The sequence below is a fragment of the Dipodomys merriami genome, unplaced genomic scaffold (genome assembly GCF_024711535.1).
Source record: "Dipodomys merriami isolate MVZ:Mamm:240054 unplaced genomic scaffold, mDipMer1.0.p SCAF_156, whole genome shotgun sequence".
NCBI lineage: Eukaryota > Metazoa > Chordata > Mammalia > Rodentia > Heteromyidae > Dipodomys > Dipodomys merriami.
In genome coordinates, this window is record NW_027202893.1 from 1157363 (window position 1) to 1178498 (window position 21136).

The 21136-nt window shown below is 42.5% G+C and overlaps 1 protein-coding gene across 7 annotated transcripts in view; it reads right to left on the minus strand.

Annotated features, from left to right (window-relative positions):
* Nucleotides 1-929: 929 nt before the first annotated feature.
* The window catches only part of LOC138827466 (OTU domain-containing protein 7B), a 63529-nt gene continuing 43322 nt past the window's right edge, over nt 930-21136 (minus strand). For 4 of the 7 annotated variants that reach the window (XM_070022976.1, XM_070022977.1, XM_070022978.1 and 1 more), the window contains 8 exons: nt 19480-19581; nt 18097-18224; nt 13134-13246; nt 11227-11354; nt 10695-10844; nt 9777-9891; nt 8478-8562; nt 930-7640 (listed from right to left, as the gene is read on the minus strand). In XM_070022976.1, the coding sequence (XP_069879077.1) occupies nt 6444-7640; nt 8478-8562; nt 9777-9891; nt 10695-10844; nt 11227-11354; nt 13134-13246; nt 18097-18224; nt 19480-19581 (2018 nt within the window). In that variant the 3' untranslated portion in view covers nt 930-6443. The remainder of the gene's footprint in view (nt 7641-8477; nt 8563-9776; nt 9892-10694; nt 10845-11226; nt 11355-13133; nt 13247-18096; nt 18225-19479; nt 19582-21136) is intronic. The other 3 variants (XM_070022972.1, XM_070022973.1, XM_070022975.1) reach the window with 1 other exon arrangement.

A 21136-nucleotide genomic window follows, 5' to 3' on the forward strand; every position in this document is an offset into this window, starting at 1 on the left:
CACCTCCCCCCTCCAGCACCAACAATTGACCATAATAGGTACTTGACTCCACCTCTAGCCCAGACATCTGATCACCAAATGAATGATTCAAGTCAAGTCTGCCAAAGCCCAGGGCTAGAAACCTCCACACAGCGCCTGCAGTCAAAGGCTCAACCTCCTCCTCCTCCCCCCAGCAACCCCAAGAAGCAAGGATGAGGAAGGGGGCTCAGAGGCAAATGAAAGCCAGACAGCTGAGGGTGACTGGGGGCAGAAATGCACAAATCTATTCAGACACAAAATAGAAAACAGAATGCAAGATAAGAGGAGTTAATGAGCAGCTGTTTTATTGTTACTGAGTCTGTACAGAGGCAACAATACTAAGGTGGGGACCCAGTTCTCCAAAGTGACATTTCAAGGTGCCCCTCCCTCCCCTCCACGCACACACCCTGCAGCCTCAGCTTTAAAAGTTCCTTGTTTGGCTGCAACTATGGAAATAGTGAAGGTATTGGGAGACAGTCTGGAAAAGGCAGGCTTACACCTGCTAGGAAAGGGCCCCAAAAACCGGATTCTCCAAGTCCCAAAAGCTACTGAGCATCACCACATTCCATGGACCTCAACCTCTTAGGGAGAAAAGATATTTCTCAAGGTCTATTGTAATAAGAGCATAGGAAGAGGTAGGTACCAGTTTTAAAGCCATCAACCCCTTTCCTTCCCTGCATCACTTTTTGTTCCAAACTCCTTCTATTCTTTAATACCTGCAGGTATGAGAGCAGCAGAGGAATACAGAAGAAGAAAGAAGAAGAAGAAAGAAGAAGAAGAAGAAGAAGAAGAAGAAGAAGAAGAAGAAGAAGAAGAAGAAGAAGAAGAAGAAGAAGAAGAAGAAGAAGAAGAAGAAGAAGAGGAGGAGGAGGAGGAGGAGGAGGAGGAGGAGGAGGAGGAGGAGGAGGAGGAGGAGGAGGAGGAGGAGGAGGAGGAGGAGGAGGATGATCATGGAAATGAAGGGAAATCAGAGCAATTGAGTGACTTGGATCAGCACCTAACCAGGAATGCAAAAGGTGGGGGTGGGGAGCAGCTGAGGGTCGTCACAGGCAGACTACCTCTCACCACCCCGAACACAAACCCAGAAGCTCACTGGATAAGAGGAAGGGTGGAGAGGCAAGGGACTGCATCAGATTTTTCCATTTTCAGAATTTTGCTCTGGTTGCAGGTTTGTGCCAGGAGTGAAGGCTGCTGGGAGGAGCAGCCTGAGGAGGGGGGTGGAGCTGAGTGACTCACTAGATGACTCACGGATCCAGTTATAAGCATTGAAGGAGGCCAAAGTTTCTTCCCACCCCCACTCCCTCAGCCAGCCTCCGTTGCTCTTTTCTACTGCCCCTTACCCACTTGCCAATGAGGAGAGGTGGCACCCACAGAGTCTACTTGGAGACAAGAGAATAGTTTGTTGATCAGATTGAGCACATAGGGGCAAAATACCCTATGATTTTCAGACTGGGTGTCTGCAAAGCAAACAAGACAGAGTGCTTGTATGACTCATTGACTCTGCAGTTGGAAGGGAGAAAAAATTAGAAAAATCTAGGGAGCAGGTGATTTCAGGCCAGGCTGTGTGGCTAGGACACTGCCTCCTTGGAGAAAGAAGAGGACAGATTACAGATCACAGAGGTGTCTGAGCGACTCATACATCTCTGAAATGCTCTTTATTAAGGGGGAAAAAAAAGGTTACTGTAACCTTGAACCATGGTTAAAAGGATAAGAGTAGCAAGAGCTAGCTTCTTAGAAGTCCCAGAAAACCTGTCTGTTCCTTTCTTTCGGGCACCATATAGTCTAAATATAATACAGGAAGTCATTGTTAATTTTAATGTCACTAGTCTGTGGGTGTGTTTTAAGAAACAGCCTACAGGAAAGGGAAGGACTTCCATTTTAAAGCCCTCCATAATGCTGATTTTTAACACCATTTCATAGTCCTTAAAGAGACTGAATCTTTCATTGGTTATATGAGTATGAACTGAGAGCCATGAACTTGATAGGCAGGTGCTGCTCTACCACTTACTTGAGCCGTGCCTTCAGCTCTTTTAATCTATATAGTGCTGGTTCTGGGGCTTGAACTCAGGCCTGGGTACTGTCCCTGTGTTTTTGTGCTTAGGCTAGGGCTCTACCAATTGAGCCACAGCTCTACTTCTGGCATTTTTGGTATTTAATTGGAAATAAGAGTCTCGTGGACTTCCTGTCCGGGGCTGGCTTTGAACCACAATTCTCAGATCTCAGCCTCCTGACTAGCTAGGATCACAGGTGTGAGCCACTCATGCTTGGAAATACATTTTAGCGATAAATGCCAGTATGTAAGTGGGAGCCAGTGGCTCACATCTAGTCTAGTTACTTAGGGGGCTAAGATCTGGGTTCAAAGCCAACTCTTAACCTTCAGTTAACCGGCAAAAAGCCAGAACTAGAGTCAAGCAGTAGAGCACCAACCTTGAGTGGCAGCCCAGCTCAGTGGGAGTATGTGGTCCTGAGTTCAAGCTCCAGTACTAGCACCAAGAAAAGAAAATCAGTGTGAGGGAAAAGATTTTAGTTGATTCTTGTAACTTTCCATAAAACCAGCCTGGGTTAGTTAAGGGAGTGATTTTCAGTATATAGTGCCATTTGGAAGGCAATACTGACTTAAAAGAAAAAAAATCAGTAGGTACCCCAGATGCCCTGGGTTAAAGAAACCAAGGACACTTAAATTTTAAGCCTGAAAGATGTCAAACCTCACCTAGGGTACAGGGGTCTTATCTTCCCCCTTCATTCACATCCCCTTCCTATACCAAAGAATTTTTGCTCATTTCAGTGCAGCCTGTTTAAGTCTCTCCACTCCCTTTCACTCCAACACAGTAATTGCATGGGCTTTCCTATTCACCCTCTCATCTTCCCCAAATACCACAAACCAATCGTAGTCTGTCTTCATTTCCTAGGCATTACATTCTTAACACCCATGCCACCCAAACCCTAAGATACAGCAAAATGAACTTTACTATCCCATTTATAAAAATCCTCTGTGTGTGTGTGTGTGTGTGAGCGCATGTGCTTGTGATCTCTGGGTTCCTTGTCCATAGACTTAAGAGGTTTCTCAGTGCCTTACTAACCTTCTCAAGTAAAAAGGAATCCTTAATAAAAACTATACCAAATTTACTCCTAGAAACCTTCCCCAGAATTTCCATCTTTTTCTCTTTGAAAAGAGCAAAGGGAATTGGGATTGGCTAATTTAGAAATAAAAACAAGCAGGACAGGATAACACGGTTTTTTGATTTTGTTCATTTGTTGTCTTAAAAACACATATTAACTAGAATCTATTAACAGATCAAATCCAAACACGGCAGTCCAGTGGAGAATCAAATTTCTGGGTTTTATTCTCTGGGAAAATCCAATGTTTCCATTCCTATTGGTCCTGGCCAGCATCCTATGATATGGAGGCCTACAGGAGAAAGAGGCAAGCTGTGCAAACTCAGGGTATGGTTTGACTCACAGGGTGTCCGGTGTGGGGTAGGCAATGGAGGCTCACCGGGTGGCTCATCAGTGTTGTTCTAACTCCAGAAACAAGGACATGACTTGGGTGAGGTGAACAATGCTCTCACCTGGTCACGAAATTGGAGTACTTAAAAACCCAGGAACCAAGACAAATACTATTTTGATACAGTATTTTTTTAAGCAAAAGTTAATGCTAAAAAACCTCATGCTGAACAACATACCAGTTTTTTTGTTTTGGCAGTATTGGGGCTTGAATTTGGAGCCTCGTGCTGTAAAGGCAGATGCTCTTCCACTTGGAGCCATGTCTCCAGCCCAAAGTTTTGTCTTTAAAAAAAATTATCTTTAAGTTGTACAATTTAACAATTTGTCAATTTGACATGTCCAACCCCAGATTTTAAATAAAGACAAGATCCATCCCCATACTTGCTCCATCCAGCCTCATTTCCCTCATCCAAAGCCTGGTCCTGTCAGATCCTAAGATTTTGATATTTTGTTCAACATAGGCTTTTAGTATTAATTTGTTAAATAATGAATTAAAAATGATCGATTACTGAGTAGACTTTTAAATTGTAAACCCACGTGCTTTTCATACTAGGTTCCTGCCCTATCCTGAAATATATAAGCCTCCTCCTTGGAACCTATGGCTTCTTTAAAATAAAAGCCTAGGAATACCCATGGGAAATGATCAAATCAACAGACCAACAAGTTTGGAAAATAAATGGCTTTTGAGTTCACTGAAGAGAAAGAAACCTTTCTAGACAGAATCGTTCCAATGAGGAGGAAGTCTTGACTTGCTTTGTGATTACGGGAAATAGGATGAAAACTTTCTGTATGGGGCTGAAGGAGTGTATGCAAACAAGAGTCTGCAAACAGACAGACATACACACAGACACACACACACACACACACACACACACACGCACACACACACGCCTTAGATCAGATAGGGGCAATGATTACATTCTACTAGACAGGTGCTGGTGCATACCTCAACAGCAAAACCCTAATATACAACAAACAGCCCCAATTAACATTCTGGATACTTCAGTACACTTACTCCCCTTCTTCATATGTACCCAGGAGTGTCTACAATTGCATAGATGATATTTTTCCCCAGAAAAATATAAACAAGAAAATTGGCCCAGTATTAGTCCTCTGGTTTAAAGCTCTTAGTAACGGCTCTGGCCAGAGTATAGGCTGTCCAGATTTGTGCTTTGTGCAAAATGCAAGAGTTCCTCCCTTCTGTGTCTGTATCCCCACTCCAACTCCCTGGAGAAAAGGCTTGGGTCAGGGAAAGGGAGAAATCCAAAGGCAGATGAACTCACTGGGACTAATCTGTGATCTGTGGTTATAGTTCACTAAAATAGATTTCTCTACTTACCTTTATAAATTGCCCCTAGCCCCCTTCCCCATGTTTCAACATCATTCCTAATATCAAAAATATCACTTCTTACAAAGTATTTTATTATTATTTTAATAAACTAACCACAGATTAAGGTCAGTTTTGGCTTAACAAAAGAAGCCAGGATGTTAAGTCCATTCTCCATAAGTAGAGAGGAAGGAGAAAGAATCTCTTAAATAGGAAAAAAAAAATAGCAATTAATTTTTAAATGTATTTTTGTTGGGGTCCTTTTGTTTCTTTTACTTAAAAAATTAGTCAATAAAATAAGTTGCTTTCTACAGAAAACAGCAGCAGAGGATGGTAGTGCTTGGTAGGTTTTTGGTTTTTGTTTGAAACAGTCAGGCCAAATGTCTGCCCTTCCCTAAGTGCACTCAGACCCCATGTGGTTATTGCTAAGTAGTTAAAAAATAGATCACTAGGCACCCATTCACCTGAAGAAAATTCAACACACACAGCTGCTCTTCCTATCACTTCCCTTTCCCAGAGGGAATGTTTTTGTTTGTTTGCTTTTAAATAAAATTAAAGTCTCTCTCTGTCTCTCTCTTTCTCCCTGCCAGTCCTGGGGCTTGAACTCAAGGCCTGGGTACTGTCCCTGAGCTTCTTTTTGCTCAAGGCTAGCACTCTACCACTTGAGCCACAGCACCACTTCTGGCGTTTTCTGTTTATATGGTACTGAGGAATCAAACCTAGGGTTTCATGCATGCTAGGCAAGCACTCTACCACTAAGCCACATTCCTAGCCCTTCTCTCTCTTTAAAATTACACCTTCTTAGCTTGAGCGCAGTCCTCAAAAAGGATGAGGAAAAGATAGGGGGCAATCAGCAATCTCCTCTTAAACTAGAATGGATAACAAATGACTATTTAGAAGAAAAGAAAACTTAAAAGGAAAAAAAAAATCCCCTTTTAAGTTCCTCTATTTCCTTTCTCCATAAATAGGGATTTAAAGACTATCTTCTTCCTAACAAGTACCCAAGAGCACAGATTATTGCTTTGTCTTTACAGATGCTTCAGGAGGAAAAAAAAATGTATCCAACCTTAATATCTACCTTAATTCCAATCAATAGCAAATGTGTCCAATGTCTCAGTTTCCCTCCACACTTCCAACTCCACTACCCTGGGCTTTTTTCCAACCTAAAAGAACTTTGGTCTGCTTATAATCTTTTTCTCTTTAATCCACTGAGCCTCCTTTACCTGTTCTTCCCCAAGATATCTGCCCACCTCCCACCCACACACACCAAACATTCCCTTACTACTTTCCCTTAGGTTCTGGGATGGGACCCAAAGGGTTAAGAGAATCAACATCTCTCCATCATTGTATCTCCTTAGTCCCATCAAGTCCAGCTCTGCAAAGGAATAGTACAGCCCTTTGGGCACCATCCAGCCCTGTCCTGCTCTTGCCAGTCTGGCAGCACTCCAGCGCACACACATGTAAAAGTTTCCAACCAGGCTTCCACATACATTTCTGCATTTGCCCCATCAACACCGGGGCTGGGTCTTGATAAGCCAATGAGTTGAGCTGATCTTTCTTTGTTAAGCCCCTTGCCCTCCAAGGTTCTACCCATTCAGAACCTGTGCACCAGCAGCTCCCCGCTGGGCTCACGCTCCCTCCTTCTCAGTTCTTCCCTGTAACAGCAAGAGCAGAAGTTGTTTGTCTCAGGGTGTCCGTAGAAGCTGCAGCTCGGTTGTTTACATTTGGTCTGGGCTGGGGGAAGCCCCCGGGGACCTCCAGACCATCCATCTGGCTCAGGGGGCTCTCTGTAGCCGTTGCTATAGGAATCAGCCACGCGGAAGGGGGGTGGTAGCAATGCACCCCTGTGAACTCCATCCTTGCCTGGCTCCAGAGAAGAGATGTTGTCCTGGGGGGCATAGGGTCGCCCAGGAGGGCACTGTCTGGGGAAGGTGGCATAGGGTGGCAGGCCTCCCCCACATGGACCCCCTGCCAACTGCCTCCTGGGTTCCTGGCAGTGGACTCCGCCCCCAGCAGGGCGAGGGATAGTGAAGCCCCCAGGGTAGCCAGTAGAGAAGGCCATTGCCTTGGACTCTGAGGGGGCAGTCAGCTGCTCCTCCCCACCATCTGGCTCTGGTTTTTTGGCTGGAGGAGGCCCACTACCTAACCCTCCATTCATGATCTTTCTCTCTGCCTCTTTCTGCTTCTGCTCTGCCAGGAACCTCTCCTCGGCATCAGAAAGGTAGCGCTGGATCATTTCCTCCTGATATTGGTGGCGGTGACCCATCTTCAGGGTTCCAACAAAAATAAACTTTCCCTCCCCTTGCATTGCAATCCGCATAATGCTCAGGCTTTGCATAACCTCCTGGCTATACTTGCTCCCTCCATTCCCAATTGACTCGGATGTGAGCTTCTCCGATAGAGGCCCATCCCCAGCAGCCTCCTCCTTGCCACCCTTCCAGCTCTTCAGTGAGTTTTTCTTCTTTTTCTCCAGTGTTTCAGTGCCACTGCTTATTCCCGACCCGCTCCCCACCCCTCCAGGCTTAGAGCCCTTGCTGTGCATCAGGCCGCCCATGTTCTTCTTCAGCTTGCTGCCCAAGGTTTTGCCAAAGCTTCCCAGTTTGTTAGCCACAGAATCGGCTCTCTTCTTGTCCTTCTCCCGGTCTCGCTTTGACTTGTCCTTCCGCTTGCTGCCCTCATTGCCGGTAGAACCACTGCCTACTGACTCCTTGTCTGATTCACCAGACTCGGGAGTGGATCGGGGCTCATCTCCAGCTGAGGCTGTGGGGGACTCAGGCTGGGCCAGAGGAGCCTGAAAGAGAAGAAGACACAGATATCCCTTTGGTATAGCCTGGGGAAGTCCTCCGAGACTTCCAGCAGATCACAAGGTTCCCTGCCACCAATGCCATAGAATTAGCTACATGGGGAAGGGTGGTAAGCATCCTTGGAGTAACTGCCCTGCTTCAGAGGAGGGCTGTTGCCATGGTGAGAGAAGTGCCACCCAGAAAGCCACTGTCATTTCTGGCTCCAGTCATCTCTCAAGGGCCAAGGAAAACCGTATCTAATGCCTTCCATCTCATCCATGCCAATTCCTCTCCCTTCTAATATGGAGATACCAAACAAAGCCTGACTGCTCTTCGGATGAAGGCACAAGCATACTACACACAGCTATTGGGTAAGTAGGAAAACTATTTAATAGATACCAGCGTCCTTATTATAAATTTGTCTATTTCCAACTCTGCTCAAAATTAATCTCAAGGAAGTCTTAATGAACTACCACCAACCCAAGCTTAACTGTTGTACACCCTCAAATTTTACACTTGCAGCAGTATGGAGTTTGCAGATTTGCCCTCATTCCTGTGTTCTAGTTCTAGCTCAAAACTCATGGGATCAGGAACTCTTAAGATATTCTGTCACCTTATGGCACCTCAAATAGTGACCTATCTATAATAGCATGGAACATCTGAAGTTCATCAAAAAGTCCAGGAAGAAGTATTCTTTGGAACCAATCCAACATCTTCCAGCTATCCCAGCCCTTGGTCCATTAGCTACCATGGAGAACAAATTGAGAGATCAAGCCCCACCAGATCTCCTTCTTCTTGTTGCTGAAGGTGAGGACACACAAGGGTAGGGTGGGGACAGTTGTCACCTGTGCATCAGAGGAGACAGGGATCCACTTCACATTCATGTAGCTATGTAGTAGATGCAATTTTACCTCCAGGGATAGAATTACACTGTGAACCAGAAAAAAAAAATACTGTGATATTTTAAAAGCAAAGTAGTCAAATATATTTGGGAAGTCAAGATAGGGCCATGTGGCTAAGGATACTACAGGAGTTGGGTCTGAATTATACAGCTTCATCAATTGCTGAGCTTTATGACCTTAGCAAGTCATTTCAACTCTCTGAAACCCAGCTGGAGTTGATAATGAGTTCTGATAATAGTATCTGTCCTGAGGCATTAAAACAGTGCTTAGAAGGGGCTGGAAAATGCTGTACAGAGCTGGGCACTGGTAGTCACACCTGTTATCATAACTACTCGGGAGGCTGAGATCTGAAGACGGCAGTTTGAAACCAGCCCAGGCAGGAAAGTGCCTGAGATGCTTATCTCCAAGAAACTTCTCAGAAAAAGGCAGAAGTGGCACTGTGGCTGTTTTAAGCATCATTTAGGAGATTTTGATCATTGAGAACGTATTTTTAACCAGCCATAAGTCAGCACCCAAAGAAGCCAAAAGAAGGAGGCCCTGTGTAAGAAGAGGTGAACTTTTACATTCCTATGTTCTCCCTAAGGGAAGCTATGGAGGAAGGAAGGTAGACTTAGCTCTACAGCCTATAGGAAGGGAGGATGGGGGAAGTCCATTATGGAGAAACTCCAAAAAGGCAAAAAACGACAGCAAACTATTTTAGTGGACTATATAAACTCCTTTTGGGCTTTGGCATGGTTCATATTGTAGACAGCCTGCCTACCAAGTGAGAGGCCCTGAATTCCAACCCCAATACCACAGAAACAAAACAAAAACAAGACTCTTCCTCACTAGGCCAAAAAGTATGTTTTGAGTGTCTAGGTTTTCTGTTTGGGGATTGTAGAGTGTGCATGTGCGTGTGTGTGTGTGTGTGCGTGTGCATGTGCGTGTGCGTGTGTGTGTGTGTGTGTGTGTGTGTGTGTGTGTGTGTGCGCGCGCAGGAACACTTCCCTACTGTAAGGAAAGAAGAAGCTGAGATTTCAGGCTTCCCATCTCCCACACAAAGTAGCTGCAAGATCCAAGAATCTTGGTGTCCAATCTTCTTCCACTTCTCCATTTCCCCAAAGAAACTGGAGTTAGGATGTAATTGTCTTGCCTCTGGGCTGAAGAAAAATTCCCTGGGAAATAGCCACTGTCGGTAAAAAAAAAAAAAAAAAAAAAAAGAGCTAAGCTACAAAGCAGAAGGAGAGGCGAGGCTTGCCTTACCTGGCCAATCGGACATTGTCATTGTCATCTTTTCCCCACTCCCAGGCCTTGCCTGGGTCCACAGCAAAGTGCAAGGGAAGCAGCTTATGCTCCGAATCTGTGAGTGGGATTACAGCTGCGGAAGAAAAAAAAACAACACATGCTGTCAAGAAGTCTCCTTGAGGAAGGAAGAACTCAACTAAACATAATTGTCAACACTAAAACAGGTCTACTTGTAGTCACTTCTCAGTTCTTATATTTGACTTACTCCTGACATTAAAAAAAAAAAAAAAGCTAAGCGAGTGGTAGCCACTGGTGGTCACATCTGTAATCCTAACTACTCAGGAGGCTGAAATCTGAGGACTGCAATTCAAAGCTAACCTGGGCAGAAAAAGCTGTTAGACTCCAATAAACCAAAAAACCAGAAGTGGAGCTGTAGCTGAAGTGGTAGAGTGCTAGCATTGAGCACAAAAGCTGGTGGACGGTGCCTAGGCCCAGAGTTCAAGCCCCAGAACTAGGAAAAACAAAACAGAAACACAAAAAAAAATAGCCTAGTCGTTTTCTGACATCAAGCATGAAATTTCGATTACTAACCCTCCACAACTCCCTGCCAGTCAGTGTCTCGTGACATTCTTGCCAATTATGTGCATTCAGAGAATTCAAAGTCATGAAGACAAAAGACAAACAAAACAAGACACCATTGAGAAGGCTTTATGACCTTAATATTTGCCCCGGAACAAGGAATACAGACTATGTTTTTCCCCCAAATCCTTTTTTATTAAAAAAAATTGTTTTCATCATATAGCTTAGTAAAACATGCATTGCCTGGGTTTGCATGTTCCTGAATTCTTTCCTTTTTCATTAGCTCTTATTTCTATTCTTTCAAGTGAAAATACTGTAGACCATAAGGCCACGGAGACACAGACAATGGATTCACACCTTGTTCCTTGGCATTCTCCTTCTGCTCCATGGACACAAGTGCAGAAAAGTGGGCCTGATCGTAGGCAAGCACCAGAGGGGATCGGTGACATTGGCTGGCAGGAGCTTCCAAGGGCAGGTAGATCCCTCCAAAGGGAATGGGGGCAAATGCTGTGGGAAACCATGAAGATTATTCAGACCCCATCTCATTCTGTCATCTGACTTCCCCCTTTCATTCCAACTTGTTTAATGATTCTTTATTAAGAATAAAATGTTGGCTGAGAATGTGGCCTAGTGGTAGAGTGCCTGCCTAGCATGCATAAGGCCCTGGGTTTAATTCCTCAGAACCACATAAATAAATCTAAAAAAAAAAATTTTTTTTAAAAGAAGTCTTGTCAGTTAATTCCAATTACTCTAAATCACTTGAGAATTATCTTTCCCTCTTTTTCCACCCAAATGTCTAAATATCCCCTTTCCTGTCCTCCTCCCAAGGGTTAAGCCAAGGCTTTGCAAGTGACAGAGCTTGGTGTAGCGTGATGACTGGCTGACTCACCTTCCCCACCAGAATCCCTCAGCATGGTGTCTGCCACGACCACTATGGGTCTCCGAAGCACATGAGCAAGAACAAAGACGTGGAACTCTTCTAGGCTCTCATATACAGGCTCCTCGGAACTCTCTACCCTACAGGTACAAGAGAGAAGAGTGGAGGGCGGGCAGCAAAATGGAGAGGGAAGAAAACAAGAAAGCCATGAAGACCAGATCTCAAGAGAGGGAAAAGAATATCTTTGGTTGTCCAATCTTAAGACTGCCACTAACATAGCTGATTATTTTATGTTATCATGATTGTTTCTACTTCTTCATAAACAGGAAAACACAAGAAGAGAGATTTGGAAGCTCTGGAATTGAAATGGAATTAGGAATCAGATGTAAACCCTATCTCTTCATATTCTCCCTGCTCAAAAACCTCCTCCAGTTCTCTTTATCCAGTAATATACAACTGCACAGCTTCATCTGGATTATCCAAACCACAACCACACCATACAACACACTCATGGTATCTTTTTTTTTTTTTGTCGGTCGTGGGCCTGACTGGGCCTGGGTACTTGTCCCTCTGCTCTTCAGCTCAAGGCTAGTGCTCTACCATTTGAGCTACAGTGCCACTTCCTGCTTTTACTGCTTGTGTGGTGCTGAGGAATCAAACCTAGGGCCTCATGCATGCAAGGCAAGCACTCTACCACTGAGCCACCTTCCCAGCCCCACTCATGATGTCTTACAAAAACAACTCCAAAACTCCTTTCTTATGTACCCTTCAAGAGTAACTTCCTCATTCAAGAATAATTTCTGTGAGCTTATTATCTTCAATGAACCAGCAAAAAGCTGGAAGTGGTATTGTGACTCACATTGATAGAGTGCCAGTGAGAGGGCAAGGCCCTGAGCTCAATCTCCAATACCAGCACGCGCGCACGCGCGCACACACACACACACACACACTTTTTTTTTAAACCACAACTTAAAAAAAAAATTAACAATAAGCTAGGCACCATTGGCATATGTCTGTAATAGCTGAGATCTGAAGCCAGCCTGGGTAAGAAAGTCTGAGATGTTTATCTTCAATTAACCATCAAAAAGCTGGAAAGCTAGAAGTGGAGATGTAGCTCAAGTGGTAGAGTGCCAGCCCTGAGCTAAAAAGCTCAAGGACAGTGCCCAGGCCCAGGACCATTACAAAAAAAAAAAAGTAACAATAATCAAACCATGTAAACATTTTTCACATTTCCCTTATAGTGCCCACACATTCTACTTGGTTGATATGTTTCATTAATGTCCCTGTCCTCTTTTATTTTCTTTTTTATTTATTTACTGATGCTATTGAGTCATTTGTCGTGCAGTTTCCTACAGTATAAATAAAATGCAATATAATTCCTTAATATGGTATAAGAGAAACATTAGTATGGTACACAAAAATGTAGGTTACTCTTTGGATGCCAGTGGATCATGCCTATGATCCTAGCTACTCAGGAGGCTGAGATTTAAGGATCACTATTTGAAGCCACCCCTGGCAGGAAAGTCTGTGACACTCTGATCTCCAAATAACTCACCAAAAAAGCCAGAAGTGGAGTTGTGGCTCAAGTGGAAGAGCACTAGCTTTAAGCAAAAGAAACTCAAGGATAGTGCCCAAACCCTGAGTTCAAGCCCTGGGACCAGCAAAAAAAAAAAAAAAAAAGTGGGTTTCCAAGTTTCATCTATCATTTTGTGCCACTCAGACAAAACCAATTAACTAGGCGTTCCCAGTGTGTTCTGTTCTCATGTATACTTCTGTGCCTTTGCCATGGCTCCTCTCTCTCCTTCCAACATCCTCTTAACTCAGAGCTCTGGGGATGCTACATTGTGGGAGATCTTATAGCCCAGTGAAGGCTCTATGAAGATGAGGAATTTCCTGCTCCCCAACTTAACCATACTTACCCACCACCATTGGCTCCGTTGGTACCTAGATGCATTCGAGGTTCACTTGAAGCAAGCTTTATCAATTCATTCCATTCCTTTTGCCATTCGTCCTCTGTGTATACCAGTCCTGACTGTGGAAGACATGCAATAATGAAAGGGGACATTAAACAATTAGAGGTTAGACTCTAAAGTCAGGGTCCATTCTAACTCACTCTCTGTTACTTGACTATTGTCTTAGCACTTGGCTTACACTTATATTACAAAGCCAAGTCTCTTTTTCCCTCTCCTCGTCAAGATCCATAGAACAGACTATGACCTTTCTCACACTTCCTTATCTTCTGTTCTTTTTTTGACTCACCATAATCTGACTTGTCTCTGCTCTCCACACTACTGCCCTACCTCCACATACAACTTCACCTAACTGACTCTGTCAAAGGACAGTGACCTTCAAATTAACTAATTCATTGCACTCTTTGAGTCTCATCTTTTTAACTTTCATATGGTAAGTGACATTCTTGTCTTTAGTTTCCATAGCACTGCTTTCTCTTTATTTTTCTAAACTGTCTCTACTCTCCACAAAATTCAAATTGTGCCAATTGTTTTAGCCTTGCTTGCCCTCTGGGTGATCTCTTGGTTGCCATAATCTTGTCTATTTATCTCTATGTTCATGACTGAAATCCCCTCTTAATTTCTATGTTCACAGATCCAGCTGCCTATTGAACACTGTTACCTACTGGGGTGACCTCAAACTCTATAGTCAAATTCATTCTTCTCTTCATTCTTCTTTTCATAGTCCTACCTTAGTAAATAGAAGCAACAATCATCCAAACACCCTAACTAGAAACCAGAGAGTTATCTGGTATTCTATTCTTCCTTTCACCCAGCCTATATCTGGATCCTTTCAGTCAATAATTATTAGGCAAGAACTAGTTCAGGAGATAAGACTGAGTTCAAACCACAGTACAACAAAACTAGTATGTAAGTATGAATTGCTACAGTGTTTCTTTAACTGGTTTTGCTACTTGTGGACATCAGTCTTTTGATTCATTTTCTACAGTGTTACTGAAAATGCTTTTGTAAAATTTAAATCTGATGCTGTTTACTTCCTGCCAGTAGCTCTTCTAAGAACCTCAATTTCCTCAGATATAACCCAAACTCCTACTCATTATATACAAAACCCACTTCCTGGCCTCTACCCATCTCTCCTCTCTGATAACCCCTTAATTTAGTAGTGGCCCTTTACATGTACTATGTTATTTTGTACCTCTGAACATTTGTCATAAGTCTATGCATACTCATATGTCATAAGTCTAGGCATAGGCCTAGAGCAACTCATTCACTATTCATCTGGCAAACAACTTTATGTTATAACTTTCAAGACAAAATTCAAATGTTACTCTTTTATGAAGTCTTTCTTAAATCTTTCTATAGTAAGTCAGCCACTCCTTCCTTTGTGCCTTCCCTTCCCACGTACTACACAAAGTTTTCTATTATAGAAGTCATACCTGTTACCTTTGGTGGTTGCAATCATGTATTTATAGGCCATCTCTTTATAGGCCTACCTCTTATTCTGCCTTTAAGAGCCAGGATTATGTTTTATGCAATATACTCTGTGTATATTATGTGATCAGTAATGAATAAATATGTGCCAAGTGATACTATAATTTTTGGGGGGGTTGGTCATGGGGCTTGAACTCTGGGCTTGTGCACTGTCCTTGCGCTCTTCAGCTCAAGGCGAGCACTCTACCACTTGAGCCACAGTTCCACTTCTGGTTTTCTAGTGCTTTACTGGAGATAAGAGTCTCATGGACTTTCCTGCCCAGGCTGGCTACTCAGCCTTCTGAGTAGCTAGGATTACAGGTGTGAGCCACCGGAGCCCAGGTTTGCTGGGAAAGAGGGCTCACTCCTGTTATTATGGAAACTCAGAAGGCTGAGATATGAAGATTGTCTAGGAGACTCTTATCTCCAATTAACCAGCAAAAAGCTGGAAGTAGAGGTGTGGCTCAAGTGGTAGAGAGCCATCCTTGAGCAAACAAGCTAAAGGACAGCACCCAGGCCGTAAGTTCAAGCTCTAGTACTGGCACAAGAAAAAATACATATAAATAAATAAATATGAATGGGCTTAAGGATGCATATGATGATTGGTAGACAAGTTTGCCTTATTTACTCGGTTTACATTAATGTTTTTCTATTATTATCCTTAAGTAGTTGTACAAATAAACTGCTATTTAACAAAGTCATTTATGAATACAATTTATCTTGATTCATATCGCCCCTTTCAACATCCTCACCCATCCCTCTTCTATTCACCCCTTCCCTCAGTCTACTTAGTTTTGTAGAATATACATTGTGTTCTTGACTATTTGGGTGTTTAAATGTGCTTACACGACTTGAATAAACGCTGACAGAGCAAAAGAAGGACCATAAGGGGCATGTCAAGAACATATTTAATGGGAATTGAACAGCTACTGTTAGCATGTTTTACTTTAGCAACTAAAAAAAGACCAAGCTATTTTCAGTTTGTAAAATGCTATAATAGACTTATTTAGAAGTAAAAATAACAATGCACAGGTTATTATGCACAGCTCTGGTCACTTTGATACACATATCCTAGAGGATCTGACCCTTCCTCTTTCCTTTCATGTTTCTGATTCGTGTTTTAATACACACAGCAGCCACTAGGTGGCAAACGATTCTAGCTACATCATTTTAGAAAATACTAGGCTTTGCCATCAATCTCAACACAGAAGGAGGCCCAGGAAATCAAAACTAATTTAGTTGATTCTAGGAAACTAAAAGACCTCCTCTGTCCATTACCTCTTCTTTCCATTTTCATTCCTAAGGTGGAATCCCAGATGTTATCAAAGGCTAAGCTAAAACAATTCAGTAGGCCACATTTCTAGTATGGAACTTGCACCATGCTAAGCCCACAAAATAAATTTATTTCTCTTTTACTAGCCACTCTATAAGCATGTATTTCTTTTTTCTTTTTCTTTTTTTTCAGTATTAGGGCTGAACTCAGGTCCTTTCATGCATGTATACATACACTCAGCTTGCTTGTCAATAGCCTCTACCATTTGAGCCACACCTCTGGTAGGGTAGGGCCTATTATTTTGTTGAAGGGATCAGCCACCTTTTCTGTAAAGAGCCAGATAATAAATATTTAGGTGCTACAAATCTATGTTACTTCACAACTCTGCCATGAGAAGATGAAAGCAGATGTATCAAAAAAAAATACATGAAATAGCTGAGGCTGAGTTTCAATAAGACTTTCAAACTCAAAGAAAACCATTTACCCAACTCTAGTTATGGGGATGGAACAAACAAATAATCCATTGCTACTTCCTTATGTAAAAGTAGCCTCATCGGGAGCTGGTGGCTCATGCCTGTAATCTTAGCTACCCAGGAGGCTGAGATCTGAGGATCGAGGTTCAAAGCCAGCCCAGGCAGGAAAAATCCATAAGACTCTTATCTCCAACAAACTACCAAAAAACTGGAAGGAGTGCTATGGCTCAAGTAGTAGAGCATTAGCCTTGAGCTGAAGAGTGCAGGGACAGCACCCAGGCCCAGAGTTCAAGCCCCATGACCAACAACAACAACAACAACAAAAGTAGCCTCAAGCTGGGTGCCAGTGGCTTATGCCTGAACTCCTAGCTAATCAGGAGGCTGAGATCCAAGGGTTACAGTTCAAAGGCAGCTGGGGGCAGGAAAGTCTGAGACTCTAATCTCCAATTAACCACAAGGAAACAGGACATAAATGGTGCAGTGGCTCAAGTAGTAGAGAGCTAGCCTTGAGCACAAAGGGACAGTGACCAGGCCCTGAGTTCAAACCCCACAACTAACAACAACAAAAAGGTAGCCTCAAGCCAGGTGCCAGGGGTTCTGTAATCCTAGCTACTCAGGAGGCTGATATGAAGATTACAGTTCAAAGTCAGCCAGACAGAAATGTCCATAAGACTTCAAATAAAACTCAAAAAGCCAGAAATAGAGCTGTGGCTGGAGTGGTAGAGTGCTACCTTAGAGGGGTAAAAAAAAAGTTTAGGACAGCACCCAAGTCCTGAGTTCAAGCCCTAGGACTGACTCTCTCTCTCTCACACACACATACATATACACACACAAATAGCCTCAATATCTGTTAAATTCCTGGGCAGTAAAATTCAAATTCAATTTATTAGATATGCTTTATAAATTTTAATCAAACTAAAACTCAAAATATGAAAAACAAGTGTTATGTACATCCAAATATTCATGCACTTATATTTCTATAGAAACTAAAAATATATTTATATATAAAATATATAAATATATAATAATATATTAATAATTATAATATATGATTTTATATTATGTAGTACATAATATATATAGATACATTAAAATTAATCTACCCTTTTATTTCTGTGTGTGAGTGCACATGCACACTGGGGCTTGAACTCTGGGCCTTGTGCTCTTGGCTGAGCTTTTTTGCTCATGACTGACATTCTACAACATGAATCATAATTCCAGTCTCGCATTTTGCTGGTTAATTAGAGGTAAGAGTCTCTTGGATTTTTGTTATACCCAGGCTGGCTTTGAACCACCATCCTCAGATCCCAGCCTCCTAAGTAGCTAGGATTACAAATGTATTCCACTGGCACACCACTTAATTTAGCCTTTTGACAAGGAAAAAAAAGAACTCTGATGGAATTACATCTCATTATACATAACTGCCACTAAAGGCTACTGAGTACTTCTCAGGTGCCAGACATAATGTTAGAATGTTGTAGGTCCTCCTGGCTTCCCACACCAATTCTCATGAGTGTATCAGAAGGCACTCAGACAACTTTAGCTGCATGTTCAACAGTTTTCAGCATTACATGGGAAAAAACACTGGTCTTACCTATCAGGAGATATTTCCTTCTGGTTGGCCTTAGGTAACTTAGATAACTTAGATAACTAGGTAACTTTAAGAAACAAGACGCTCCCATCCAAGATCTCCCACCTCTTTATTCTGCTGTGTTTGCTGCCACCTCCAGCGTCTTTTCAGTGCTTCCTTCTCCACTCCCTTCTCCATCAGTGCATATAAAGCTTTCCTCAGCATTAAGTCCCGATCGTGGAAACCCCACATCCCTGTAGCAAGAAAGCATGGTATAAACACATTACCTTGACTCAACTCCAATCTTTTTGTGTTGTTTTGTGGTGCTAGGGATCAAATCAGTGCCTCACACAAACCAGGCAAGTATCATACCACTAAGCTATATCTCTAGCCCCTCTCTAAATATGATACACACAGTCTGGCATGAAGAAAGGCTAAGTCCAAGTTCAGAGAAACTCTGGCTGTGATCTAGGGGAGAAGTACTTAATCAAGAAAGGATTTCCACTGGGCACAGGTGGCTCACAACTGTAATCCTAGCTAGGTGGCTGAGACCTGGAGCATCACAGTTCAAGGCAAGGCTATGCAAAAAAAAAAAAAAAAAAAAGAGATTCCCTCTCTATAATAATCATCTGAAAGCATGGCTCAAGTAGCAGAGCACCAGCTTAGAGGTACCTTAGTGCCACAACATGTTTTTTTAAGGGAAGGGAAAGGAAGAGGAAGCAAGAGACAGAGCAAAGAAAGCAAAGGAAAGGAAAGGAAAAGGAAAAGGAAAAGGAAAGGAAAGGAAAGGAAAAGGAAAAGGAAAAGGAAAGGAAAGGAAAGGAAAGGGGAGAGGGAGAAAGAAAGAAAAAAAGGAAGGAAGGAAGGAAGGAAGGAAGGAAGGAAGGAGAAAAGCTGTTTATACTCTGGAGATCCGGACTTTAAGAAGTGAGGGATATAAACATTTCCTACAGACTCCTGACAGGAAGTGCTCACTCCTGGAACAAGTCTAACAAACCAAAATACAAATCAGCAGCAGGTAGGATTGGTTTAGCTAATAGCCATCAGTATTAAAGCTTGAGGGATGACTGGCAAATAAGGACCTTTTTAAAAACTAAGAGAAAATAATTTACTGAATTGTAAATAGGCTGAATAATTTAAATAAGTGTTACAAAGATTACTGAAAACATCCTTTCTATATATCAAAAGAATAACTATTAAATAGAATTTACCCACCCAGTACTGCTGGCTTACTGCTTTTGGGTACTCCTAGGAATTAGCACAGAGTAGAGCCTAAGCTAAATCCTATACTTTCCACAATCTCTAAACAAGACTGAAAAACCACGACAGGGCTCTCTCCCATTTCTCCTTGTGCTGCTCATGCACATGTGCGTGTACACACACACACACAACTTTGTTGTGAATTATCACTTCTTCCAGGAATCAAGCTAACTGGATGAAATATGACAGGAGATCTGATTCATTTGTTCCCTTTCTAAAGGGAGGCAGAAGGCCGTTTTCAAGACTCACCAAGAGAGGCTGCATGCAGGAGGCAGTTCCCATCACCAGTAGTTGCCAAAGGAAGCAGCCTCTGACAGGTAGGGTCCACACTAACCCACCAGTTCAAACGCCCTGCAGAAATGTAAATGGAAGAAAAAGAGAGGAACAGATTAGCTGCTTCTAGGAAGACTACACTCTATGGTCGTTTTTTTTCCCCCTCTTCTATTTTGTTTTGTTAAGACCTGTTGTAGCTTAGTCTAACTTTGAACTAATGATCTTCCAGGAGCAGCCTCTCAAATTCAGGAATGCAGGAATTACTGGTGTGTGCCACCATGTCTTTCATTATACTTTATATTTAGTCAGAAACTAGTAAGCACATCTGGTTAATCAGTTGGCCTTAAGTAAGGACAATTTTGTCCCAGGGGCCATGAGGAAATGCTTGGAGCTAGGTCTGGAGATATATTTGCTTGCCACAACTAGTAGATACAGATTAAGGATACTTCAAATGCACAAGGGGGTTTGCACAACGAACAATTATCTGCACTGGCTAAGACCTGTAATCCTAGCTACTTCAGAGGCTGAAATCTGAGGATTGAGGTTCAAAGCCAGCCTGGGCAGGAAAGTCCATGAAACTCTTATCTCCAATAAGCTACTCAGAAAAAGCCAGGAGTGGTATTATGGCTCAAATAGTAGAGGACTAGCCTTGAGCACAAAGAGAGATAGTGCCCCGGCCCTGAGTTCAAGTCCTAGGATGAGAAAAAGAAAAAAAACAGAATTGTCTGACCACAAATGTCAAAACTTCCTCAGCTGAAACTGGTGTGGCCCTTATTCCTTTACTCTGATCAGAAGACCAGTAAATGCTCTAGCAACAAAGGTCAACATAAATTCATCATTAGTAAAAACAAAAAGAAAAACAAAAAACTTCAAGGCATGATACCGTATCATCTACATGTATGACAACATTCAGCATCTGTGTGGTATGAATTTAAAGTTAGAAGCAAAAAGACAAAGACATAAAACACCTAAGAGGATGTGTCTCAGTTTGCACAGTCAACCACGACTGCAAACCCATTTATTTATAGAAGGAAAATAGTTAGGAATGCTGCTTAAATTTTCTTGAACTACTGAAAAGTCTATGAAAAAAAAACTAGCAGAAAATTTCACTACCCAGATACCGTGATAACTTTATAAAAGTTATAAATGGTTGCATTTGGTTAAAATAGATGGCTATGAACTACAAGCTCCCTTCACATGCACCATCTCTCATCTCCAATGTTTCCCTTATGGGAGTTTTTTAATACCTGGATGGTTCCCAGAACTTCTTCACTGTGGAGTATTAATTAATTTTAATAATATTTGGGGGGAGTAGTGTTATCTTGTTATTTGACATAAGCAATAATTTATTTTTTTAGGAAAGATACAAAATAGCACTGATCTTACGTAACTTTAACCTCTCTGTGTATCACTTTTACTTATTTTTTTTTGGGGGGGGTCCAGTCGTGGGGCCTGAACTCTGGGCCTGGCACTGTCCCTCAGCTCTTCAGCTCAAGGCTAGTGCTCTACCACTTGAGTCACAGTGCCACTTCTGGCTTTTTTCTTTTTGCTTATGTGGTGCTGAGGAATCGAACCCAGGGCCTCAGGCATGCAAGGCAAGCGCTCTACCACTGAGCCAACTTCACAGCCCTGT